Source organism: Phascolarctos cinereus, unplaced genomic scaffold, assembly GCF_003287225.1.
Source record: "Phascolarctos cinereus isolate Bilbo 61053 unplaced genomic scaffold, phaCin_HiC Scaffold_4;HRSCAF=312, whole genome shotgun sequence".
Taxonomy (NCBI): domain Eukaryota; kingdom Metazoa; phylum Chordata; class Mammalia; order Diprotodontia; family Phascolarctidae; genus Phascolarctos; species Phascolarctos cinereus.
Window position 1 is genome coordinate 84,526,261 of NW_027555847.1, and position 25,091 is coordinate 84,551,351.

Consider the following 25,091-nt stretch of genomic DNA (forward strand, 5'->3'; position numbering starts at 1 on the left):
GACTCATTCTGTTTAATACACTGTAGTGCCTCAGTGCTTTATATAGGTAGTAAAATTTTCTGGTTCTGTAACAAAGTTCTATCCAAGTGAAATTTTAAAATATTATGAATTACTTGGAAGAAAAATACTATGTAATTCCAGTGTGGTGGTATATTAACTATTCTCATGGTGTGAATACTTTTTTTCTTCAAAATTGAGAAGATTCATGTTATCAGGACATCCTTACCAACCCCAGAGGAAGGAGACATTCACATCTTTAAGGCTACCCTAAATAAATATTCTAAAATTTGGCAAGTTCTTGGAAAGTGCCTTGAGCAATATATTTATTTTTTGTTGGCCAGTACTACAGATGGGAAAAACTGAGGAATATGATTTAAAAAGAGATGGAATAAATTTTGAAACTTTTTTTAGAATGAGAATTTTTTTTCCCCACTGGGATGTTTTCAGTGTCATTATTATGTTAATGACTGCCACATGTTACAAGGTTAAGCATGTATAATATTGTCTCAAATAGTTTAATTTTGTTTTTCTGAGGTCTTGCTGTTAGAATATAGTTATGTTGTGTAGCTTAGCTCTTTCTGGCTCCCATAGGAGTTCCTCTGTCCTCTGTTGCTTTAAAGAAGTAGGCTAGAAATGTATTTTCATAAATATATTTTTGTATGCTAGTAGTAAATGTATATAACTGTTGGTATTAATGTACATAAAGCATTTTGCGCACTGAAATTATGTGTAAATGTCATTTGTTAATTATATATGTTATTGTTACTTAACTTAGACCTCCTTCTCTTTTAGGATGGATCTTTGTTGTTAACGTCTGCCACTTGGAGCCAGCCCCTTTCTGCACTCTGGGGGATGAAATCAGTGTTTGATATGAAGTGAGTACACTCTTTGTCAGCCTGGTCTCTGTGTCTTTAAAGGAGTTAATTAGGAGAAGAAAAATATTGGTTGTTAGCTAGTTCTGAATAAACTTTAATCCCCTAAATTTTTAGCTTGGTGGATAAAGAAGAAAACTTACTCTCTTCTTTCATTCCAGAACTGTTTTTTTTCAGATTGAACCTACCATTGCAGTGTTTAATGCAGCGTGGTGTAGTGGAGAGAGCGCTGGAGTTGGATTTAGAGAGACCTGGGTTCAAATCCCACCTTTTGACACTTACTTTCTGGGTGACCATAGGCAAGTCACTTAGCCACCCTGAGCTTCAGTCTCCTTAACCATAAAATGGGAATAGTAATATATGTAATACCTAGACCACATGATTGTTGGAGGGTTTCAAATGAGATAATGTATGTAAAACATTTTGCAAACCTTAAAATGCTCTTTAACTGTTTGTTAACTCTCGTTACTCAACAGCATTCCTTCCTCTTCCCTCTCCCCACCCCAGTCAGCTGTATATGGCACATGTCACACCTGTTTCCCATATGAACCCTGTTAACAGATGGCAGTTGGCTATCTTGCTGCCTCTGCATGTGGGTAGTTTAGAGCTTGAATGAAAGGACTAGGGGCCTGCTAATTATTTTGGTGATAAGTTTCTTTCTTTTTTGGGGTGAGGCCTGTTAGCACTTTTATCTTGCACGGACAAATTAAGGTAGGATTGTTTTGTCAGATTTTTTTCCAGACCTTTGAATGTTTTGGTTTTATTTATGGGAGTTAGTGAATTTGAATTCAAGTTTAGTTGTGTAGAAAATTGGGGATTAACTTGGTGTAAGTTTTAAACCTAACCACTGCAAGTATCAGATTCCAGAGAGTATGATATATCTGCTACCTGTTACTTGCCTGCAGGCATTCCTTCACAGAAGACCACTACGTAGAGTTCAGCAAGCACTCACAGGATAGGGTCATTGGCACAAAAGGGGACATTGCCCATGTAAGTACCTTTGATTTCATAGCTTTACAGCTGGTCATGTACTTCTGTTCACATAAGATACTTCTGACTGGAAGACTATATACTTAGGCTATAGTCCTAAGTATAACTAGGAAGATAGTTCTAGGCTCTATAAGAAAAACTTAAAAACTGAGAAGCTGACATTTTCAAGGAAATGGGTTTCTGGGGGTGTGTGCTTTTGGGGGATGTTTTTCTCTTTCTTTGTATCCCCAGTGCTTAGCATAGTGCCTGGCAGATAGTAAGTGCTTAATATATATGTTTATTGATTGATTGTGTAGGTTAAATATCTTGGCATTTAAGCTGCTGTGAGTATTTGGACACTTTGCTTGACTAATTGAAATTCTGTGTTGGGGACAAATGTGTTGGAATATTTCAAGGAAAATCTTATACTACTTAGCTCCCTCTTCAATCCTCTCCTGAGAGAGAGAGAGAGAGATATCACTCCCCTTAAAGAATGAATAGTCAGTAGTTAGATCATTATACATTGAGTTGGAAAAGGGAAACATGCCATTTTCCCACTTATGCTAGACACATTGTCCTTTTCCCAAGATGGTGATAGGAAAAGAGGATTTCTTCTTATTCATCTTTAGGGGAGGCTTGACTTTTTCTCTTTTCATTTTTCTTTTGGGAAAGGGGTATCCAGTGAAAAAGCTACTTGTTTTTTAGAATTTTAGCAAAGATATAGATTGGTTTCTTGTTAGGCAAGTTGGGGAGAAATGGGGTTTTAGAAAACTTTGGTCAGAATTGAGAAGTCAGGAAAAATTGGGTTTGCAAATCTTTTTGTTGTAATAAACACATGAATCTGATATATCTTCCTCACTCCTCTTTTTTTTCTCCAAAGATTTATGACATTCAGACTGGCAACAAGCTGTTGACTCTCTTTAACCCAGATCTTGCCAACAACTACAAGAGGAACTGTGCCACGTTTAATCCTACAGATGATCTAGTCTTAAATGACGGGGTCCTCTGGGATGTCCGCTCTGCACAGGCCATACATAAGTTTGACAAGTTCAACATGAACATCAGCGGTGTTTTCCATCCTAACGGACTAGAAGTCATAATTAATACTGAAATTGTATCCTTCACCCTTAACTAAAGCTTCTTGAGTTATAGGTCTGTTAATGTTAAGGTCTGGTTGTGGTGCAGAAGGCTAGAAAGAGAATTCCATTGATTTTTTACTAACATCCATTTAGTTCAGTTTTATCCCTTGTACTGTCTTATAGGCTGATCATGTAATGTGTTAAATATGTGGAAGAGAAGTGAAAAAGCTAGTCAGCCACTGTTTTTTGCAGATATATATGGTTTTGTGTAGTATGGCAAAACTTGTATAACTGATTTGATTTTTAACTTTTTATTCTGTTGCCATACAAAATTTAATTAGCCAAAATACTGCCTTTCTGCTGTGTAATTCAAAGGAAATCTTGATTTAGTAGTTAATTTGAAACTAGTAGTACATTAGGTTAATTTGAAAGAAAATTATTTTTTTCTCAACAGCCTGCTTTTTTGATAACTTATTAAAGCTGTGTTGTGCCTAAAAAAGTGTTAAAAATAACATTGCATATAGCCTCCAGTTACCATTGGCAGACTGTAAGAAATAATCCGAGCTAGACAAGTACTATTTTCATTTTTTTAAAAACTGTCTGCATATCCATTCACTAGGCATTTGTGAGTTCTTTACAAGAAACAAAAAATCCAATATGAAAAACATCTTTTAAAATTTTTGAATGAGAAATTCATAACTGAGGCTTGTGTTACATGTAAGTAGATGCTCCTGTTGTTTTGAAGTGTCCTTGAGCCTTCAGAGAACTTTGAGAGATTTTTAATAATAACTGATTACATGGGTAATCATGTTTTTCTGTATTGCTGGAAATAATGACTAAACTTTTTTAAAAAAATTATCTTATTGAGCTTCAGTGAGGTTTTATTTCAAGTATATTAAATGTTTTACTTAACAGATTAGAGAGAAAGTCCTCCATTTGAAGGGAATTTTTTTTTGTAGTTTTTACATGTGCAGGAAGGTAGATTAGATTAGAATACTTTTGGGGCAGCTAGTTGGTACAATGGATAGAGTCCTAGATCTGGAGTCAGGAGGACCTGAATTCAAATCTGGCCTCAGACCAAATACTTGACACTTAACTACCTATGTGACCCTAGACAAGTCACTTAGCCCCAGTTGCCTTTAAAAAAAAACACTTTCCTCTGATTCTGGTCACTATTTATATGGCATCTGCTTGATATTATGAGGTGGCTCTCGGCCTCATCTTTGTCCTGGAGCTTCCAGCTTTTCTGTGTGTTGTAGCAGCACTGTTCTGGTGCCCGTAGTGTAGGAGGAAGCTCAGAGGCGCCACTCATCAGAGTCAGTCCTGACAGACTAAGAAGTGGAACGAGTGGGTGTTTGCTTCTTTGTCGACTTTCCTCGTGGGTCTGAGAACGACTTTGAGAAACATTCTTTGCTGGGGCTCTTCCTTCACTGCTGTTCTTTCAGTGGGACCTGCGGACTTTCCATCTGCTGCACACAGTCCCAGCTTTGGATCAGTGTCGTGTAGTTTTCAACTATACTGGTACAGTGATGTATGGAGGTAATGCACGTGCCCTTTCCATTCTTCCCCTTCCTCTCTGTCTTTCTTTGTCCAGCTCCTGAACTTGCCAGAGTACTGTGTGATTTTACTCTGGGAATATTTCTCTCCTTTGCACTGGAAAGCATTTGGAAATTCATGAATTAAAAACAAAGTACTTTCATAAGACAGCAGGCTAGAAAATAAAAAACTTTTTAAAAAAGTGTTGATTTAAAGTCATACAGATTCTAATTCTTATAATTCTTAGTAACTTAGTAAAGATGTTAAGTCCAAATATTGTGTAACAGTGATGTGAAATCTCTTGGAAATTAGCTTCCAGTCTTCGTGACATCTTTACCTTCTGTAAAATTACCAGATCTTCATAGTTTGCTTTCTGTTTAGCGGTTTTGTGATGTTAGAGAACATTGGTTGTACTGCTAAAACATTTCACCAGGGGGAAGTAAACAAGTGAAGGAGACTATTAGAGACAAACCTGTGGAAACTACCAGGAGAATGTATCCAGAAGAGTCATAACCAAACATAGTGGAAATTCCACCAATACCCTTGGGTTTTTAAAAGACAACATTGTCTGTATCTGTGATTAAATTTAAATATCTTGTCGGGGTGGGGTGGTTTCTCTTCTCATAAACTAGCTATGCTACAGGCTGATGATGAAGATGACTTAATGGAAGAGAGGATGAAAAGCCCCTTTGGGTCATCTTTCAGAACATTTAATGCAACAGACTATAAGCCTATAGGTAAGCATGAAAAAAATAGGTAAGCATGTGTGTTTTGTGGAAGAATGTGCATTCCTAATGTCAAATCCTCTTTTTTTCTTGGGGAGGCTTTAATATTTACCTGTTCCTGGAAAACACACACACACACACACACACACACACACACACACACACACACACACACACACGCACGCGCGCACATGTGTGTATTTAGATATATCCATATACACAAACACTCATTGTCATTTTGTTTTTACAATTATCTTGGTTTCCTATGAAGAAATGACTCTAACTGACAAAGGGAGACTTGCCAACTTTGTTCCTGCTTTTTTGTTTTGAAAATTTGTGATTTTTCTTTTATTTAGAAAAGCAAGGGGAGTTAGGAAGGGGAAATGAAAAACGGAGCTGACTAGGATTTCTGAAAGTGTGTTGAATTCTTTAAAAGAAAAAGAATGCAATAACATAATTCTCTGAGTTTTGCCACATTCTGTTTTCTAGCTACCATTGATGTGAAACGGAATATTTTTGACCTGTGCACTGACACTAAGGACTGTTACCTTGCTGTTATTGAGGTAAAGGATGCTTTGAGAAATATAGATTATCTGGAATAGAATTTATTCAGAGCATTTATAGTTAATTCATTTTTGCTACATTTGTATCATGCTTAGCCTTTAGGGAGGATTATATTGGATGATATTTGAAAAGTGTATTACCAGCGTCTACTGCTGTTATTAGATATCTTGAGTAGTCCTTATGTACCTGTTTCCAGGGTTTGGGTGGTTGGGGGGTGAGGGAGTGATGTGTTTTTGAGAAATTCAGTATGGGAGAAATGTAGCACTGTCTCTGTGTGTGCGTGCGTGCGTGTGTGTGTGTGTGTGTGTGTGTGTGTGCACACACACACACACTTAATTGTGATAGCACCTAAGCCTTCTTGTACTGCTTTTCCTTCTCTGTGCTCTAGGTATAGTATAACATTTGCAGTCTGCTTAACAACATTTGTTATTGCAAGCATCACTTATGTTAATTGACCCAGGGAGGTAATTGAAGCAAGTAGGTCAAAGCTGAAACATACCTAAATTCTATCATGCACTGACTTATATTTTGTGGGGTGGATTTTAGAATCAAGGCAGTATGGATGCCCTGAACATGGACACAGTATGCAGGTTGTATGAGGTGGGCAGGCAGCGCCTGGCAGAAGATGAGGATGAGGAAGAGGATCAGGTGGGTGGATTTTATTGGAATTTCTTTCAAATAAAATAACATGGTGGGAGCCATTATTTTTATTGCTAAAAAGTGCTTCGTGATATGATTAGTGTTCCTTCTTGGAGGTCTACTCCAGTCTGTACTAAATTCTGCTATAACCTTTCATCACTTTTTAGTATTTGGAAACTGCAATACAAAAATTGAATGAAGTTAATCACGGTTACTGTAAATCTTAGCCACTAATCAGAGACACCACTTTTAAGTTCACATAGGTTAATCTGTACACAGCAGTGGTGTATAATAGAACTCAGCTTCTGTTACATTGATTCCCCATGAAAAACTTGTCTAGATGGTACAATTCCTGGCTTGTTCACATACAAATCATGTTAGGTGAATAGTATTTGTTATCTTGTGTTGGGAAACAGCATTGAAAATTGCTCAGACAATTTGTGGTATGGAAATGTTATGACCCAGTTGACTATCTCAATATTTGAATATATTTTTTCAATATTGTAATATGTAACCTTTTTCATTGAAGTAGTAGCTAGTAGAGAGAATGCTTTGATGTTTTGGGAAATTAATGAAATATTTATTTTATATGGGAAGTTATTTCTGAATTCTCAGTTTAATGTCAGAATCATCTTTGACTTCTTTATTTCTCTCCTCCTCTGTCCAGTCTACTCAGTTGCTTAAGTCCTATCAGTTATCCCTCTTTACTATCTCTTATTTCCATTTTTTCTGCTTCCAGCATAGGTCAGGCCTTTGTTACCTTGTACCTGGACTGTTTTCATAGCCTCCTAACAGGTCTTCCTGCCTCTAATTTCTTCTATCCAGTGTGTCCTTCACACAGTTGTCAAAATGCGAAGTTGTTCTAATGCATAGATCTAATTAGGTCATTGCATTGCTTGATAACTTGCTGTCCAGTGCTTACAGGATAAAATGTAGATTTCATACACTGGCAGTTGAGGGTCCTCTACAGTCTCCAACCTTCCTTTCCATTGTTATTTCATACACTCTGATATTTCAACCAAATTGTACTACAGGCTTCTCCATCTCATCCTACTGTCTTCCACCTCTGTGCATTCTCACAGACCATCCCTCATACTGGAATGGACTCCCCTCATATCTTTATTTGTTGAAGTCCTTCACTTCTTTTAAAGACCACATTCATGAAACTTTCTCTGATTCTTCCATCTGAAAGTGATTTCTCCTTCCTTAAATTTTTCATAACATTTTGTCTGGAATTTCTCATTTGCATTTATCACATTCTGCCTTCTGCCATAATTCTTTTGAGTACTTATAATACCTTGTTGAAGTATAAGCTTCTTGAGGGTGAACTTTGTTGTTTTAGCATTTCTGTCATAAAGCATAGGGCAAGATCTATAGCCCCCACTTAGATGCTGAATTGAATTTTTAGATTAGGAATTGTCTTGGTAGTATTTTTAGGGGAACAGGCTTGTCTGTTGAGTGTTTGGGTGTATGTTTTGTAGATGTGATACCTCTTGGCAACGTGTGCTTTGGTTTCTCATGATTGAGAGTTTTAGTGCTTCTTTTTCTGTAGCTATGCTCAATATATCACATTCATTTTCCAGAAAAAGGGGGTTTTTTTTGTATGCCAGGTTATTATACTTTAGCTTCCCAAGGAATAGTATATTTCTGGAGGGGGTAATAGAATGTTTGAGAACCAATTATCTGTTGAAGATTTTGACTTATTGATATTTGAGATGAGAATTTCCCTTGTTGCAGGTTTAAACCAGGTGAGGTAACACTGAGGTTCATTTCCTATTTATCATGGAGTAATCTGTCCTAGTCTACCCTAGCCTGTCCATCTACCCATCTGTCTCTATCTCTTTTTTTTCTGTCTGCATACCTGCATTATCTATCTTGTCATTATGTTTGTGTAGCCTCACATAGTGCCTGCCATATGTAGTAAATTAATAAATGAATATTGAACTAAATTTAGATCTTCCACCGTTTTTCCTCTGGTTTGTTTTAGGTGGGCACACAGCAAAAAAGGCATAGAGTAAAGGAGAGAGATGACAGAATTACACACCAGATTACCAGCATAGAGTTAGAAGGGACTCTCTCATTTTTCAGATGAGGAAACTCCCTCCCCACAAGGTGGAATGAGTTGCCCAGAGTCACAGAACAAGGATTTGAACTAAAGCCCTCTGAATCCAAGTCTTTCCCCACTATATCATGCTGCCTCTTTGTGTATGTGATGATAAAGAATTAACAAAATGTTTGCTTTTGTGTTTGTTCCATTCCATACCTTATTTCTACATCCCACCTCTTCACATTTGTTACTTAGGGAAAGCGTGATTGATAGAAGCAAGTGGAATAGATTATGTGTGGGTTTTTTTGTTTTGTTTTGTTTTGTTTTACCATTAAAGCCATATTGGGTTAAGGTTAACTAACATACTTAGCAAATAGCTTGTCTTCATACTTACTTCCATTTTCTGAAGCATCTTCTTACAAATGGAATTTTGTTGTACAAGTAAAGCCCAGAGTGGTTTGGTTTGGGGTTTGGCGTGAACATGATAACTTAATTTTGTGGGAGAAATAAGTGAGATTTTCTGTAGTGAAGTCACATTAGTGACTTGTCTTATTGATTTGATATTCAAACATTTGCTCTTTAGTATCTGAAGCAGGATATGAATACTTTGCTTGTCCTTGTGACTTGATTATCCCTTTAACCCAGGGGAATCAGGATAATTAAATATCTACATCTGCATATTTACGGAATACTTTTCATCCAACTTCAAAGTGCGATCACTATTGGCACTCACAATTTCTGTAGCTTTCAGGCTGAGTAGCAAGCATTACCTTCTGTTTCATAGAGCATTTTCTTACTGATTTCCATGCATCTTGTCTGAGAGGGAGATTTATAATTGATTGCAGAATTTCCCTTTCTTGAGTGTAAGGGCAGATTATTGCCCTTGTTTAGATTAGAGTGGAGCCTTTATTGGGGCCTGAATACATAATTGGGCCTAGTTCAGTGGCCCAAACCAAAGTATATTTGGTTTCTTTCTATATGGAATATGTGCCTTAGCTCAAAGGTTCCAGGTTCATGGTGTGGCCCACAAAACTCTTTTCTTTCTTGGTATCTTTCTTGGTCATTTTTACTTTTTTCTGTTACAAGGGAGTAGGGCATTGAAATGACTGTGATGTAAAAGCATCAATAAAATACTTAAAATTAATAAAATAGAACACATAGTGCTATATACATATAATGTTCATTATAAATAATAAGAGTAGGAGTATCCATCCAAAATATACAGGCTTTACGAGCCTGAGTCAGTCATCAAATGGTATCAGCTATCTTTATGCTGCTGGGTTTTCCTATGTATAGAGAATATTTATGTTTCCTAACTGCAGATCTTAAAAGTTCTTTTTTTTTTTTTTAAATCACAACATACATTGGTTGGATAGGTCCTGAAGCTGGTCATTTTGAAGCACCAGGAGAAAAAGTTGTGACCTGATTGGCACAGTGATTGTCTCATCATTTGCCATCTTATGGTTAAAATTTTAGCCTCTAGAGGTCCCTGAGACAATCATTTAGAGTTTGACTTAGGTATTTTTTAATTGAGAAAAGCTACTGAAAGAAATTAGCAAATTGACCCAGAGGTTCAGTAGAAGTGGTCTAGCATAGTAGCTGTAACTAATTAGGCCATGTAAGTGGGATCCCAGCCTCACCAAATACTCATTCATTAGCAAACCCATTTGTAGTGTGTGTCCTGGAGTATCAGCCACTGTTTGCTGAGTGTTACAGTGTTAGATGTTAAAGCTAATAGAAAGGACATCCACTTATGAAAATTCAACCATAACACTTTATATCTTTTATAACTAGTACTTCTGAGTCATCATTCCATCCCCTGTTTTGGGGCAGCATGACAACCGATTATATTTTGGTGCAGTGGGATTGGATAAGATAGAAGAGAGGAAGAGAGAGAGAGAGAGAGAGAGAGAGAGAGAGAGAGTGTGTTGCCACACAAGGACAAACTCAATAATGTTATTGACTGACTAACACTTTTGTAAGTTATTAGAAAAATAATACTGAGGTATTCTACAAGCTCTTTTCAAATAGACTTTAAAAATTGTTAATTTTTACTTTGGTTTTGATGTACTTTAAAGAGTTACAATATTTAATATGCACATATTGCTTCTTGTTAGTTTCAGGCTCTGTTAATAATAACAATTGATTATGCAGAACTATGCTTTAGGTGTAAACTGTTCTTTGGGTCCATAAATTTATGTCACAGAAATTGTAACCTTTCTATAGCATCATATTCTGTACGATTCTTGACTGTGTTTTCACATAACATTCTCTGTAAGGGACCCACCTGCCTAACTCTTTCTTTTCATATCTTGGGGCTTATCATCATGTTGCTGAGACTATCTGCTTGTCCTCACTTCCTGCTATGTGAGCTGTCACTTCCCTGGCTAGTCTCACATGTCCTCAAGTTTTGTTGGTGTATATGTGCACTCTACTTAAATGTACTTAAATTAATAACCATGGTGTCCCATGATTTATATTACTAGGAGAATATATTTGCGTTGGAGAGGTGAGATTTTTATAGTGTTTAAGTGCTTTGGAATCATTTAAAGGTACTACACAGTTTTCTAAATTCAAACTAACCTGATTTTTTTTTAATTTTCAGTTCTGGGTTCAGCTGTCTGAGATACACAGTTTTGATCTATTTTGTTTTTACAGTGTGCATAGTTAAATCAGTCTCTTTCACAGTACTGTGCAAAAGGCTTTGTAGTGTTAGAAGACCTAATGCAATTGGCACCTTGTCAGTAATGGATCAAATATTTAGCCTCACAATTAGTGTTTGTTTGTTTGGACCTCATGCAGGACTTATTCCATTAAATTGATGAATGCCTTTTGTGAACATATATCTTCTTGTTTAACACTTTATGTGGTCAGTATTCAGCAGATCAGAGCTGACAGTTTGTAATCTTTGCAGTCGTCTGTTGTAGTGTGTTATCTGATTTTGATGTATGCATGAGATATAATGTGATACGAAGGGAGGGATCTTGTGTTCGTTCCTTACACCTTTCTTTTATGTGAGCATAAAGTTGTGATGATTTGTTTTTAAAAAAACAAAAAGTTGCAAAAACCTGTCTAGCTTTGTGTTCCATCCCCTGTCACCCTCCCCCCGGGCTTTTTTTTTTGGTGATCTTTTTCCCTTTCCATTGGAATGTTTGCTTTGAAATACCTTGAAAATTGCCTCCTGGGCATCTTTAAAATTGCATGCCTTCAGCATGACTTTTTTTCTGTATGTATACTTGTCCAGGTCCAGCTCTCCTTTCAAGTTTATCTTTTTGTGTGTTGTTGCCATTTCTTCACATAGCACATCGGATAATGTGATGTTAGAGAGGCCAAATGGGGCAGTTGTGCCCTTGTTGCCGTAAACAGTATATCTTTTACATTTGTGTATGTGTGTACATATGTATGTATGTATGTATGTTTCATTTTGTATTTTTTCCTTCCTTCTGGTTTTATTTGCAAATGTCAGGATGATCTGGCTCACTTGGGTCTCATGCTAAATTTTTCTTAGGGGGTCACTTTATTTATCTATTTATTTATTTTTGGAGGCCATCCGGTTTGCAGACTTCCATAATGTTTAGCAATTGATCTTGTGATCTCAACTAGTGTTGCTCTGGAATGCCACATCTTTCCACTGGTCTAGGATATTTGCCTACTGAAGTGGCTTTTGGATTCATTCAGTTTCTACCCTGTACTGAATATTTTGAACTGGTTAAGCTTTCAAGTAAGACATGGTGATAATGCTTGTATTTCTGTTCATTTTTCAAATTGTTGGCATAATCATATTTATTATTGCCTTTGAAAACCTGGTGGATCCAAATCCCTAAATGCCTGTATTTACGTTTCTGAGAGACCTGAGTTTTGCAATCCTTTCATAATAGTTGTTTCTAGTTAAAGTGGGGATGGTAGTATAGTTATGGTTTAGTTCCTTTTATGGTGTGTCAGATGATTGGTCAAAGACCACATCTTGAGTACAGTCGAATTAATGTGTGTGCTTTTATTATGTGATTTTAAAATCTGTGCCTTCTTCCTTGCCAGTCTGTCATCATTAATTTAGAAGAGGCCTGTATAAGAACTAAAGACTGTTTTGCAATATTGTGTTGTGTTTTGTGGATTGCTGCAGCTCATTTCCCTCACCCCCCATCCCAAATGTAATGTTTTTCCTTTCTTCCCTTTCCCTCTCCCATCTTCCCTCTCTATACATAGTTAGAAGTCTTTAACTACTCTGGCTAATTATTATAATTTCAGTAGTATGTTTTTGAAGGCTGTAGTGCTTATTAAATTTTTTTTCGATGAACAAAAATCTGTTTTCTTTCACGTCTTTCATCCTACCCCCATTTAAAAGAACAATGAATAGCAAAACCCTTTTAACAAGCGTACATTCTAAAGCAAAACAGATTTCTGCATTGGCCATGTCTAAAAAAATATGTGTCTCATTCTGCACCCTGAGTCTTATCACTTCTCTGTCAGCACTTAACACAGTGGTAGGCACTTAAATGTTTATTGATTGATTGTGAGGAAGTGGGTAGCATGCTTCAGTCATTGGTCCTCTGAGATCATGGTTGCTCATTGTGTTGAATAGAGTTCTTAAGTCTTTTAAAGCTATTTATCTTTACAGTGATGTTATTATATAAATTGTTCTCCTGGTTCTTTTCACTTCAGTCTTTATAAGTTCATACAAGTCTTCCCAGGTTTCTCTGAAACCATCCCGTTCATTATTTCTTACAGCACCATAGTATTTCATTATAGTTGTATACCAAATTTGTTCAGCCATTTCCCAATTATGGACACCCCCTTAGTTTCCAATTCTTTGCTATCACATAAAGAGTAGCTGTAAATATTTTTATACATATGATTCCTTTTCCTCCTTCTTTAATTTCTTTGGGGTGTCAGTCAAAGGATATACCTAGTTTGGTCACTTTTTTGAGCATAGTTCAAAATTGCTTTCCAGAATGGAAAGACCAACCCGAAGCTCCAGGAGGTTGCAGTTCTTTGATTAAAAAAAAACAAAAAACAAGTCTCCCCTCCTTCCATCCTCATATGTATTTCAAAGGTGATATGAAAATTACCTTTCCATAAAATTGTTGTCCTTTTACAAAAGTGGGAGGAGAGATCATATAAAATATTAGGGTGGGAGAGGAAGCCAGCGGAATCAAAGAGTACTGTCTTAGAAGCCTTTGGGACTAGAGTGCTTCGTGATAGATTGGGACACATTGGTGAGTGAAAGTTAGAGTTTTGTTTTCTTTCTCTCACCACTCTACCCCAGCTTTCTTTTCAAGGCTCAGAGGCAGGGAGGGGATGGAGAAGAGGAGAAAGGGGCTGATGAATTCATTCTTTTACAGTGAGATATTTAACTATTCTTAGGGAATACTCAAAGGAGTGAACTGATGAGGAGTTCTGATGTCTTGGATTAGGAAGAGAATATAGGGAAGGGGAGGTAGGTGCTCTGAGGCTGGCAACCTTCTAGGGTGTCAAACTCTGAACAAGTGAGCTTCTCTAAGTGCTTTATAGTTCTGGAAGGCTTCGAAGACACCAAATGTTATGGCATGACTACCTTCAGGCAGTCATTGTTGGAGGTGAGTCACCTTAATTTTGTGAAATCTTATGTTGCGTGAATCTGATGGGGTGGCATAGTTCTATTATCATTAGTAAGGCAGCTAGTATGGTGCCATATTACCCAGGATGCTGGGCCTGGACTCAGGAAGACCTGAATTCAAATTCAGCCTCAGACACTTACTGTTAACCTCTGTTTGCCTCAGTTTCCTCATTTGTAAAATGGGGACAGTAACAGCACCTACTTCCCGTGGTTGTTGTGAGGCTCAAATGAGATAATAATTGTAAAAGCATGCTGGCACATAGTAGGTGCTATGTAAATGTTAGCAATTATTATCACCACAGCATTTTATGAATACTTTCTACATATTATCTATTGTCTTGATAATCGGTCATCAGATTTCTTAAATGTCATTTGAGATTTCTTTGGGTTATAGATGGCAGATAAAATGATGTCACTGAATTAGGTCCTTTGCAGTATTTCCTGTTTAGTACTCTTCTCTTTTCCTGGGAAATGTTGCTAAGAGTAGACTTTAATCTAAAGTCCAGTTCTGAAATCGTACCTTGATGGTGAACTTCTCATACCCCTCTAAACCCTTTACTTTCTTGCCCTTTGATTTATGACTCAAACAGCAGATATGTGTGGGGGGGGTGGGATATGAGGGTATATATTTTGAATAAAGCTACTTTATAACTTGGGTTTGATTGAGTCACATTTGCAGTCATGGGAATTTGTGGAGTGGTTGCTGCTTCATCACATTTCTTTGCTCTTCTTTGGCCATAATCTTGCCACTTCCTGAGTCTTTGATCTCTTTTTCTGTTTCATTTATGATTGGTATGCCTTTGTGCTGTATTTAATAGCTCTAGGCTGGTTGTTTTCATATGGATCATTTACTATACAATTTTTGTTTTTTTATGAAATATGAAAAATTTTGTGCTCTCATCTTCTCAGATGTTAGTAATTTGACCTTGAACATTTGTTCATTTTCTATGGCACAGGAATTGGAGGTTTGAGTGATCTCTCTTTGCATGCTCACCTTACTAAAATAATGTCAAGTGTGAGTGGCCCCTTTGCAGTCTGATAAGATGAAAAGACCAGAAAAACAACACTATATTTTAATGTTTATCTTTCTCCACTCACTTTAGATTCCTTTAAAATTTAATGAGTTGAACCTCAAAGTGACTTAACCCCAACAGGATGGAATAAGCTAGTGCTGTTTTCTCATTATACATGAGAAGATGTTCACAGTTTTAATTTCGAATCAGCAAGGCATAGGTTATCCCAGGGTCATATGCCTACAAACCTGAAAGGTAATTTGATTGAAACATAAATAAGCAAATTACTATCTTGATTAAATCTAATAGAGACTATAATAACTGTTTCATAGTCAAGTCAGTAATTTTGACATTGACATTTAGTGAAAACAAATAAAAGTTTAAAATTAAAATATTGTTCTTTAAGTAGTACATCTCTATAGAAAGTGATATACTTAATAAGGTAAGAGGGCTAGATATTTGCTGCCCATAAGATTTAGGCATTTTGAAGAATCATCAAGCAGAAGTCATCTAATTATTGTTAAACATATTTTTTGTAAATTAAACCTCAACAAGAGAATAACTCTATCTTTTCTCCACTCCATTTTGGAATCTATGACACATTGTATGCTGTGTTTCCTGTATTGTGTCCGTCCATGTGTCCTCTGACTGCATAGAAGCGGATGGTAAGATTCTTTACTCCTATCAATAATAGCCATAGTTGAATATATTGTTTCTGATAGGCCCAAATTTCCTGGTAAAATTACTTAAATGTATGAGTGTTAGACATTACTGGGGGAGGGGAGGGAAATGCAGATATTTAGACCTCTCATGAAAAGACAACTTTTGAGGGGGCTTGACACCCAGAAGTAAATATTACAGAAAGTGTATGGAACAGAATTTTTATTTTGAAAAAGACAATCTGGCTGGGTTAAGATACGAGGGTCAGGTGTGAATTACATGTGAAAAAATCGTCTCATCCTTGTTCCAGTTGTTAAGACAAGTTACTCTGTTAAACTTGTTCAATGGCTTGATTTGCCTGGAAAAACATGGTTAATGCTACTTCTGTTGGAAAAGTAGCTATTTTGTTTTCAGAGAGAAGAGTTTTGAATGGTCTCATTAGAAATAGATGCTGTGGTCATCCAAAGAAAAAGCTTTATCATAAAATAAGGCTTGATTATCTCCATCAACTATAAGTTGTTGCAATCTATTCTGTTCTTGAAGGAAAATACTTCTACCCAGAAGGCCTCTTTATTAGAGAAGAAGGAACCTCTTAGTTAAAGGATAGCAAGTGTCTGGATGGGGTAGACATCAAATATGGTGAAAATTTATCATTAAGGAAGAAAAGTTAAAGTAGATCTGAAGACAATGCCAAAACAGGCTTGCATTCTCTTAGATATTAAGAAAAATGTAACATTTTGTTGAATGATTTAAGCATATACACATTAATAATAGCTGACATTTTTATAGTTTACTGATCATTAATAGTTATTCCCAAGAATTGAATTTAGAACTGGCAGTAGATACAAAGTATTTATGTAATAATCCTATTCCCAAGCCACTAAAGAGATAATCTTGTTTCACTCAGGGGTGGGCTGAGGGTAGGGGGGAAACCTGGATGCCACTTTTTCTTTTTGGCCATTTTGTCAGTCCCTCACTAAAAACCTTGATACTTAACCGTGAAAGCTGGATTACTTTGCTGCTTAAAACAAGAAGGATTCTCCTGGAATCTTTCTATTAATTTTCTAGGTAAGTTAGATGAAGTATTTATAAGAGTACTTTGGCCGTAGAAGAGTTTGATTCATAATAGTCATATCCATGTAGGATATTATAGAAAATAAACTAGTAATGAATGTTAGAAATAATTTTTAGAAAAAGAAAATAAACTAGTATTGGTTGTTTAAACACTTGAGTTTTATTGATAAAGCAACAAGTTCTCCTTTTAATCAGGCAGATTTCCATGCATTCCTCTTACCTACTTTTCTTATAATTATAGCAGTGTTCCCTGGATCTTCTTTGATGGCTATGTGTAGAATTAGTTCAAATACAGGAATATGAAATGAAAAGTTGGATTTGTAGAATTGTTGTAGGCCCAGGTAGACCCTTGCCTCATTTCCACCCAAGTTCAGGACTTGTGAATTTGGAGTTTTGTTTGCAAAGCTAGGACCTTTTCAGAATTACTTTTAGGAGATAGGCCTTAACTAAAGGTTTGTGAATTTCTCCTTACCCAGTTTTCCCGGCTAATCGAAGGTAATAATAACATTTTGTGAGGTGTTAAGACCTAGAAGCATGTATCTTACTGAGCTGCTTGAGTTAACATTTTGCTCTAACTTTGTATATTCTCATCTAACTTGAGATTTTGAAAAGCTGATAAATATTCTATCTAGTGCATAAACACCAGAGAACCAAAAGTTGTCCTTTTGTATATGCTTGCCTTTCGTACCAACTGTTTATTATGATGATACAGTAAATGCTGGTAAAGGCCATAAAAATATGTCAGCAAAGATGACTGCTTTTCCATCGGTTGTAATCCGGTCTGTGTGTGGTGGCTGTTGTTTTTTTCTTTTGACATTGCAAAGGACTCATTTTTCCTTAAGTTTTGATCATTTTGCTTGTGTCAGTATTAACTATTCAGTGTTTTTGCAGTGATTTGACTTTTCTTACTCTTGATTCACTTCAATTTAGTTAATGTTTATTGATAACCCACAGGTGCAGTGGTTTCATTTTGTGTTCAATACTCAGTGCTGTAGACCTCAAACTGGCCCCATAGTAAACTAGGTGCTTCAGTTTTACATGTGCTACCTTTCTTTTCTCTTCATGTGAGAACGTTATACTTCCTAGTGTTGTGGTTTTATTCTACCCATTGTGTTACTTCTAAAGATCTGTGAGTTCATAGTAACAATTGGCAATTCTAAGTCATTCGTAGTTCAGACATTATTGTAGGCACCAGGAAAGCAATTAACCAAGCTAGTAAATTCTAATTTGATGAAGGAAGGTCAGAGATATTTGTGGGGTTTTAAAAATAATTGATGGATATTATAATTTTCTTGTTTTCTTATTTGGAACTTGTTTGTTACATTCCCCACTTTACTTGTGTTTTGGGGGGCCAATTATTAAGAATCATATTGAATGCAAGTTGCAGTAGAGATTAGGATCTCTTTGCTATTACATTTTGGTAATGGGTATTTGAGCCAGCCCCAGGACTGGGAGTTTATTTACATTCCTGTGCAAAGTTAAACTTGGTAACAAATGACAGGTTGTAGAATTTTCAAAGCCTTGGGAATTGGGAGCAAAACATTCGATTCATTTCCTAGTACCTGTTCTGTCTCTGAAAAGGTCTTGGGAGAAATATATGAACAGTTTAGCACATTGTGGTTGATTGCTGAAGAAAGTGAAGCCTTGTGTGTTGAATTATATTATCACTCAGGGTTTGTTCCCCTGCATTGCAGTTATGAAAGAATTTGTTCTCTTGTTTTTATGTTAAGAATAATGGGGATATTATAGCTGCATCATGTCCTAACAATGAAAAAGATCAAGACTAGGATGTTGAAAATGCAGTGTGATCTTGAGAAGATGAATTTAAGTACTGATTTGTCTTTAACTGGCTTGTGTTTTCTCAGCTTAAAAAAGCAGAATTTACTTGATTATTGAAAGAAACTTGTCCTGTTCCTATTTAAATGATTCATATTTGAATTTTTTTTTTCCTGCTTTGGCTAAGGCAGGAGAGGAATGAATGATGAAGTGAATTCTCTCTTGACTTATGACTAGATTTTTGCATAACTGTTAATACCTTGTTGGGGAATTTTAGGTAAACTGCTGAAGGTTGAATAGAGATTGAACTTGCTGGATAAAGCAGCCTAATGCTTTGAACTCAAAGTCCTTTAGAGAAGATATGTCCTTTCTGTGCTATGCTCTTCTTTGGGTAGGCATGGCTTGTATATCTCAGAGCTATCAGTCTGATATTTTAAACTAGTACTAACCCTGAAATGCATCGGAATTGGTAGTAAGTTACTTCCCAGGTAATTCTCCTATCCCTCACACACCACCTGTTTGGGAAAAGCTAAAGCTGACGCGTCTGCCATATGTTTGGTTTTGAGGCATTTGTCCTAATGGACCTACTGTCTTCTCTGCAGGAGGAAGAAGAACAGGAGGAAGAAGATGATGATGAAGATGATGATGACACAGATGACCTTGATGAACTTGACACTGATCAGCTGCTGGAGGCAGAGTTGGAGGAGGATGAAAACAATGAGAACGCTGGCGAGGATGGTGATAATGACTTCTCTCCTTCAGATGAAGAGCTGGCTAACTTGCTTGAAGAAGGAGATGAAGGGGAAGATGAAGACTCTGATGCTGATGAGGAAGTTGAATTGATACTGGGAGACAGTAAGTATAGACAGGACCATCACTCTGATCCTAGGAAGCATCAGAGAGTATTTATTCCTACATGCCAACCCAGATGGAGAGTCAAACGTGTCTTCTTTGCTCTGCCCTCAGCTGCTAACCGTACATTTCCCATGGAGGAAAGGCAAAGTCAGCATCTGTGTTCATTTGCTATCTCACCACCTAAACTGTGTAACCAACTGGCCATGATCCCTTACCTTCAGAGGACTAAACTTCCTAAATCAGATGGAAAAAATTTAGTTGTTTGTTCCATCTGAGGGGCACATCTGAATTCGTCAGAAGAAGCTCTCCTGAACATTTATTCATTTCTAAAGAGATAAAGTGATAGAGTCCATTGTGTTGTCCTTTTCCTCTCTGCTGTTGGCTCCTCCCTCTTAGAAGTGGTGGGGCACATTCTCTCTCCTCCTTTCTTTCCCTTCTGCTTAGCATTTCTTCTTCCTTTGCCTCTTCCTCTTCCTCCTCTTCCTTGTGATGAATAAGTCAACAAAGCCTTAGGTAGTAAATTTCCCCTTAGAACCAAACTGGGTGGCCCTATAGGCATCTGAGATAGGGTTGTCCCTTGTCTTTGCTCAGGAGTCCTGTAAAAGCCAGCTAATGATGTAAAATAAGATCATTTTTACAAGTTAGCTGAACTGTCGACACTCATTTAGGGCAGGCTCCCATTTAGGCTGCTCACCAGCCCCTCGGTAAGATGTGTGCATCACTGGCGGATTCATTCATGCTGTTCTTCTGTTTCGTTGTAGTGCTTCACTGCCCATCTGTGGCCAAACTCATGAATTTTGGGGAAATAACCCCTATGATCTCCAGCGGGTTTTCTTATATATAGTCCAGTCAGCACTTTTAAAGGTGGTAGGTATTATGTCCAGAGAGAAGAGGACACAACACAGACCTAATTAAAGCCAAGCCTCGCCATAGTTGACCTGTTTTTATAATGGATGGGTTTGGTGGTGGTGGGGAAGGTGGTGGGGAGAGAGGGGAGGAAATTATTTAGTTGGAGGTATAATTCAGGCATTCCCTTTAAACCGTGATGTAAGAACATTTTTCTGGGATAAATCTTGCTGATTCTGATCAGAGTCTAAAACCAACTTAGAGGAGACTGGCTTCTGTGTAGCCACTTCCATGAGCCCTTCTTTCTGTTGCTGTTTTAAGGAAACTCTTTTCGGGGGAGGAGCTGGGGACTATAACTCCATCTGTCCTATTGAGAGAGGGGAGAGAGCTGTTTATCAGCTTCTGTTTCCTGCACTTGGAGACTGAGATAGTAGGACAGCCCAGGAGATAGGGCAGTACTCTGGAGAGACTTTTGCCTTGTCCCAGGAAGGGTTCCTGTTCAGCAGAAGGTTTTTGGTTTGTTCAGGGAGTAAGGGGTGGATAAAACATACCAGTGCAATCAATGTAAAAAGTGGGGGTAACAGATTTTATTAAACATTTTTATTATGCTTAATAATTGGGCATGGGGTACAAGCTGTATCGACATGTTCAATTTTTAATTCACTTAAATGACAAGGGATTAGTGAGGCACATTAAAAAGGGTGGCAAGCAGCCGTGGCGGAGAGTAAAGTCCAGCTCGTGGTGGTGCCAGCTAATGCAAGTGAGTACTGCTTTCATTTTTTAATTTTTTAGTTTGAATGCAAGGCCGCCAAAATTTGGGTTTGGCTTGTAAAATAACTTCCTGTTCTAGCCACCAGAACACCAAGCATTTTAGATTTGGCAACTATTTTTTCCCAAGTCATATCTATAGGCACAGTACTTAGGTTACTGAGAGGGGGAAAGCTTCTGGTGTAGAACTAAGAAGAAGCTTAAATGATGACTCTGCTGGGTGCTGGGGGGAGGGGAAAGTTGGGGTGGTAAGATGGAGAAAAGAGTTTGTAGTGAGCATAGAGAATAACCCAGACTATGTCATGAGTCTTAGCTGGAGTTTGAGAGCAAATGCAGGCTGTGGTTAGTCCACTTTGGTTTTCAAAGTTGTCATGGCGCTGACAACAGAATCTTAAGCTACAGATGTCCTGTTTTCAGGGGATGAGGCTTGGGCATTGCTATTGTCCTGTTATCCTATATTCTAGCTAATCTGGTCTGTTAGGTGAATTTGTTTGCTTACTTAGGGTCAACAGGTTTTCTAAGACTTTGCAGTGCCCTAAGAGGACTTTTCTAAGTATTTGGTTTGGTGCATGCTGCCAAGCATCCCCAGTCTATGCTTTAAAAAAAAAACAGTAGCACAGGCTAAATAAATAGGAAGGAAGTCCTATAGCTTGAGTTATATTGATAGGAGTGATGGCGAGGAGGTCTGGCAAAGTATTTATATAACATTGTATTTGCAAAGTATCTTTACTATCAGAGTTCCCTTAGCTTTGGGTATTTCTCATTTCCCTTAAGAAACGTAAGACACAAGAGACCTGTCAACAGTAGTGTTCTTGAAAGCCAATCTTCTTACATAATTTTTCAGCATCCACTTTTATACCAAAAGTTGGATCAACTTTTTGAACCTAGCTTAAGAAGGATTATGGCTATGTGAATTCCCTTAATTGCCTTTTCTTGGTGCTCGTGCATGTAGCTGAGGCTGATGGTCAGGTGTCACTTTCCACTGTTGGGTCCAGTTCTTTGGAACAAATTTTCCCGGTCCATTTAGTATACCCTCATTTCCGGCTGTGTCTTTGGACATCTCTAGGGCTGTGGGGAAGAAGGTCAAGTACTTAGGTACACATGGGGTTATTACCAGGCTATGTTGGCCTCCTTTCTCTTCTTGGAGCCCCCAGCTTCCTGGCATCCCTCTTTTAGACTGCTGGAGAAAAGCTTTAGCATATTGATGAGATTAGATGCCATTATTGATTTACTCCAGTAATTCCAGGACTTTATTCTCTGATCTTCCTTCCTTGTTTTCTTAACTCTCAGGAGATCTTTGCTTCCTGTCCCCTTTGCTTGATTGTGACTCCTCTGACCCCAGGGGCAGTTACTTTTGCCTTCTGGTCTAGCCTCGCTCAAGAGCTTGATTGTCTACTTCTTCCATCACAGTATGTCTTCTTCTTGGAAGTGACGTTTGGGAAAATGTTTTGTTTTATCTGTAATTTCCATAAAGGTGGTAACTCTAGTACCAGAAAAAAATCTGAAGAATAAAACTTCCCAGAGGATGGTACCTGATGTTTACCCTTTTGGAGGCTTTATACTTGTTGAGGAGAGAATAAGCTTTTGCTAGTCATGTAGCTAAGATGAGAAGCCATTTATCTTTGGTTAACCCATTCCCTTTAGTAGGAATTACAGGACTTATTGAAAATTTTCGTTTTCTCATTCATTGACATGCTTTCTGTTTTGTGAACAGCCAAGAAGAGTGCTGAAACAAGAGGCAGGCTTTTTCCTCTCTGTCCTGCTTGACTTCGAATAATACATGATGACCCCCTTTTGAATGGCCATTTAGGCCTCAGAAATGTAGAGGCAGCTGAGAGAATCAAATCTGGCTCCTTGCATTTCCAATCAGTGTTATATAAGAGGGCATTAGTATAGCCTGGCAGATGCGAGGGGGAAGGGACATAATGAAGCAGGTTATCAGAGCTTTATATCCATAAAAGATTCTCAGTGGTGTGTTCTAGGTGGGCCTTAGACCTGTTTTGTTGAGAGTAGGAGCAAGTCACGAGGAAGTCAGACTCCTACCTTGAGTTTCAAAATAGCCTCTCCTTTGGCATTGCTGTGAGATGGCTAACCCTACATAGGTAGCTGATGTTCCCACAGGGTTTATAGTTGGAAGTCTGTACAGGCCATCTTTCTCTAGAAGGTGGTGCTGGTAATGAAGAGGCACACTGATGGTGTGTATCTGAGACTTTCTATAGCAGAACAAGATTTGATGAATGTTGGATCATAGGGGAGTCTGAGAAGTTTAGGGGAAAATATCCAAGTTCCTTCAAACCAGAGCCTCCCTACTGAGAGCCCCCATTTCTAGTCCAGAATCTCTAGGAAGTGGGAATGAAGTGACTAAATGAGAAACCAAGGTGGGATTCAACTTACACGGAGCTGTGAAAATTTGCCCTCTTTGCCCAAGTAGCACTAAGGTGGGAGGGCCCCTATGTAGGTCTCACATCTTCTGTCTTAACAATACTATATGGAGTGACTTTTCTTGTTCTCCATCCTTTGAACTCACGGTAGGAGTGTTAGGATCCCTTGAGCTTGGCTGCAGCTCTGTGACATGAAGCCCTGCAGTAGGCCTGATTTTAGGGCCAGGGCTATACAGCATAGACACCTGCTAAAGCTGTAGGTGGTGATTTCTTCTGGGACCACTGAGTATCTTCTTTTTACTTGGATTGAAGTTCCCTTTGGCTGGATAGGTTCTTTCAGGCAGCAGAAGTGTTCCTAAGAGCAAAAAAAGGTTAAACTGCCTTGGACCTTCTTAAAGAACACTGAGCTGAGATTTCCCAGGGTAGGATATGGTTGCCAGCAACAGATGTGCTTGCAGCTGCCGACACTAAGGAGCTAATTGGTATGTTTTCTCCTTTCTTGAAAATGATAATTGACCCACTCAGGGAGAATAAAGGTAGAGCACAGTACGTTCTGAACACTTCTTGTAAGTTCAACACATAACCTCCTCTTTACCTCCCTTTTTCTTCTCTTACTTTTCCAGCTGATAGCTCAGATAACTCCGATTTGGAAGACGACATCATCTTATCTTTGAATGAGTGAGGAGCGATCATCATATGGATGCCCACTGAAGAAATTCTATTCCTGGCAGGCAGGAGACCAAATGAGCAGCGAATTCAAAACAAGCCTCCCTGACACCTCTTCTCCCCTCTCTCCCATCCCTGTCGCTGTCCCTCTCCCAGGGATAGCTGCTTTTTGACAACCTGTAGGCTTCAAGCTTGGAGGGTTTTGGCTTAAGCAGAGAATCAGTTGTGCCCAACAGTGGCCATTTAATAAAGAGATCAGGGGTTAGGCCCTTTTTCTGCCTTCTTTTCCCCACTTCCTCCAGGATGGACAAATCTTTCCTTAAGGAAAAGCCCCACTTCTCTGGGGATATTTCACAATATATTTTCTTTGTATAAAGTTCTTTACTAAAGAACAAGAAATAGTTTTATATAAAAGCAAAAAAAAAAAAATTGCAGGTGTTTATAGCAAAGAGGGTGTGAACTTATATCCACCGGGTACCTTGTCCCCTAAGCTTCATTTCCTTTGGGAAAAAGTGATGCCCAAAGATCAATATAAAGAGGCGTTTTTACACAAGTATTTAAAATGAAAAGGAAAATCGTGGTTTCTTAAATTGATAAGGATTAAGACTATTTTATTATAAATATAATATATGATTTTTAAAAAAAAAAAAGTTTTGTTGCCTCATGCTGTCAGGATGTTGGTGTTTTTTTCCTTGACTTGAGGTGCCTTCGTGCCAGAGCTGGGGAGGAAGGCAGACATTGACTGCTGTTTGCCATGTATATGCACACATTCATTCACCCACCCTTACAGAATGGCAGGCAGGAGCAAGTCCTAGCATTTTGGTCATTGTGGATACTGGTTTTGTGGAGATGAGGGAACTTGTGATATAAGTTCACTCCCTCTATTTTTCTTCGTGATTCAGTTTTTTTTTTAATCTTTTTTTTCCCCTTTCTTCTGTGTGGAAATTACAAATCAAAGGCCTTTTTCTTTAATGTAAAGTGTATTTATTTAAAAAAAATACAAAATAAACTACAAGTCTGTCTTTGTT

At 37.8% G+C, this 25,091-nt stretch overlaps 1 protein-coding gene across 1 annotated transcript in view; it reads left to right on the forward strand.

The window, feature by feature from the left end:
• DCAF1 (DDB1 and CUL4 associated factor 1) overlaps window positions 1-25,091 on the forward strand; it is a 117,770-nt gene extending 92,679 nt beyond the window's left edge. The window contains 10 exon segments of the mRNA XM_078152345.1: window positions 793-875; window positions 1,778-1,862; window positions 2,722-2,955; window positions 4,366-4,459; window positions 5,089-5,193; window positions 5,671-5,744; window positions 6,292-6,393; window positions 15,694-15,702; window positions 19,150-19,402; window positions 24,021-25,091. Of these exon segments, the coding sequence (XP_078008471.1) occupies window positions 793-875; window positions 1,778-1,862; window positions 2,722-2,955; window positions 4,366-4,459; window positions 5,089-5,193; window positions 5,671-5,744; window positions 6,292-6,393; window positions 15,694-15,702; window positions 19,150-19,402; window positions 24,021-24,079 (1,098 nt within the window). The 3' untranslated portion in view covers window positions 24,080-25,091.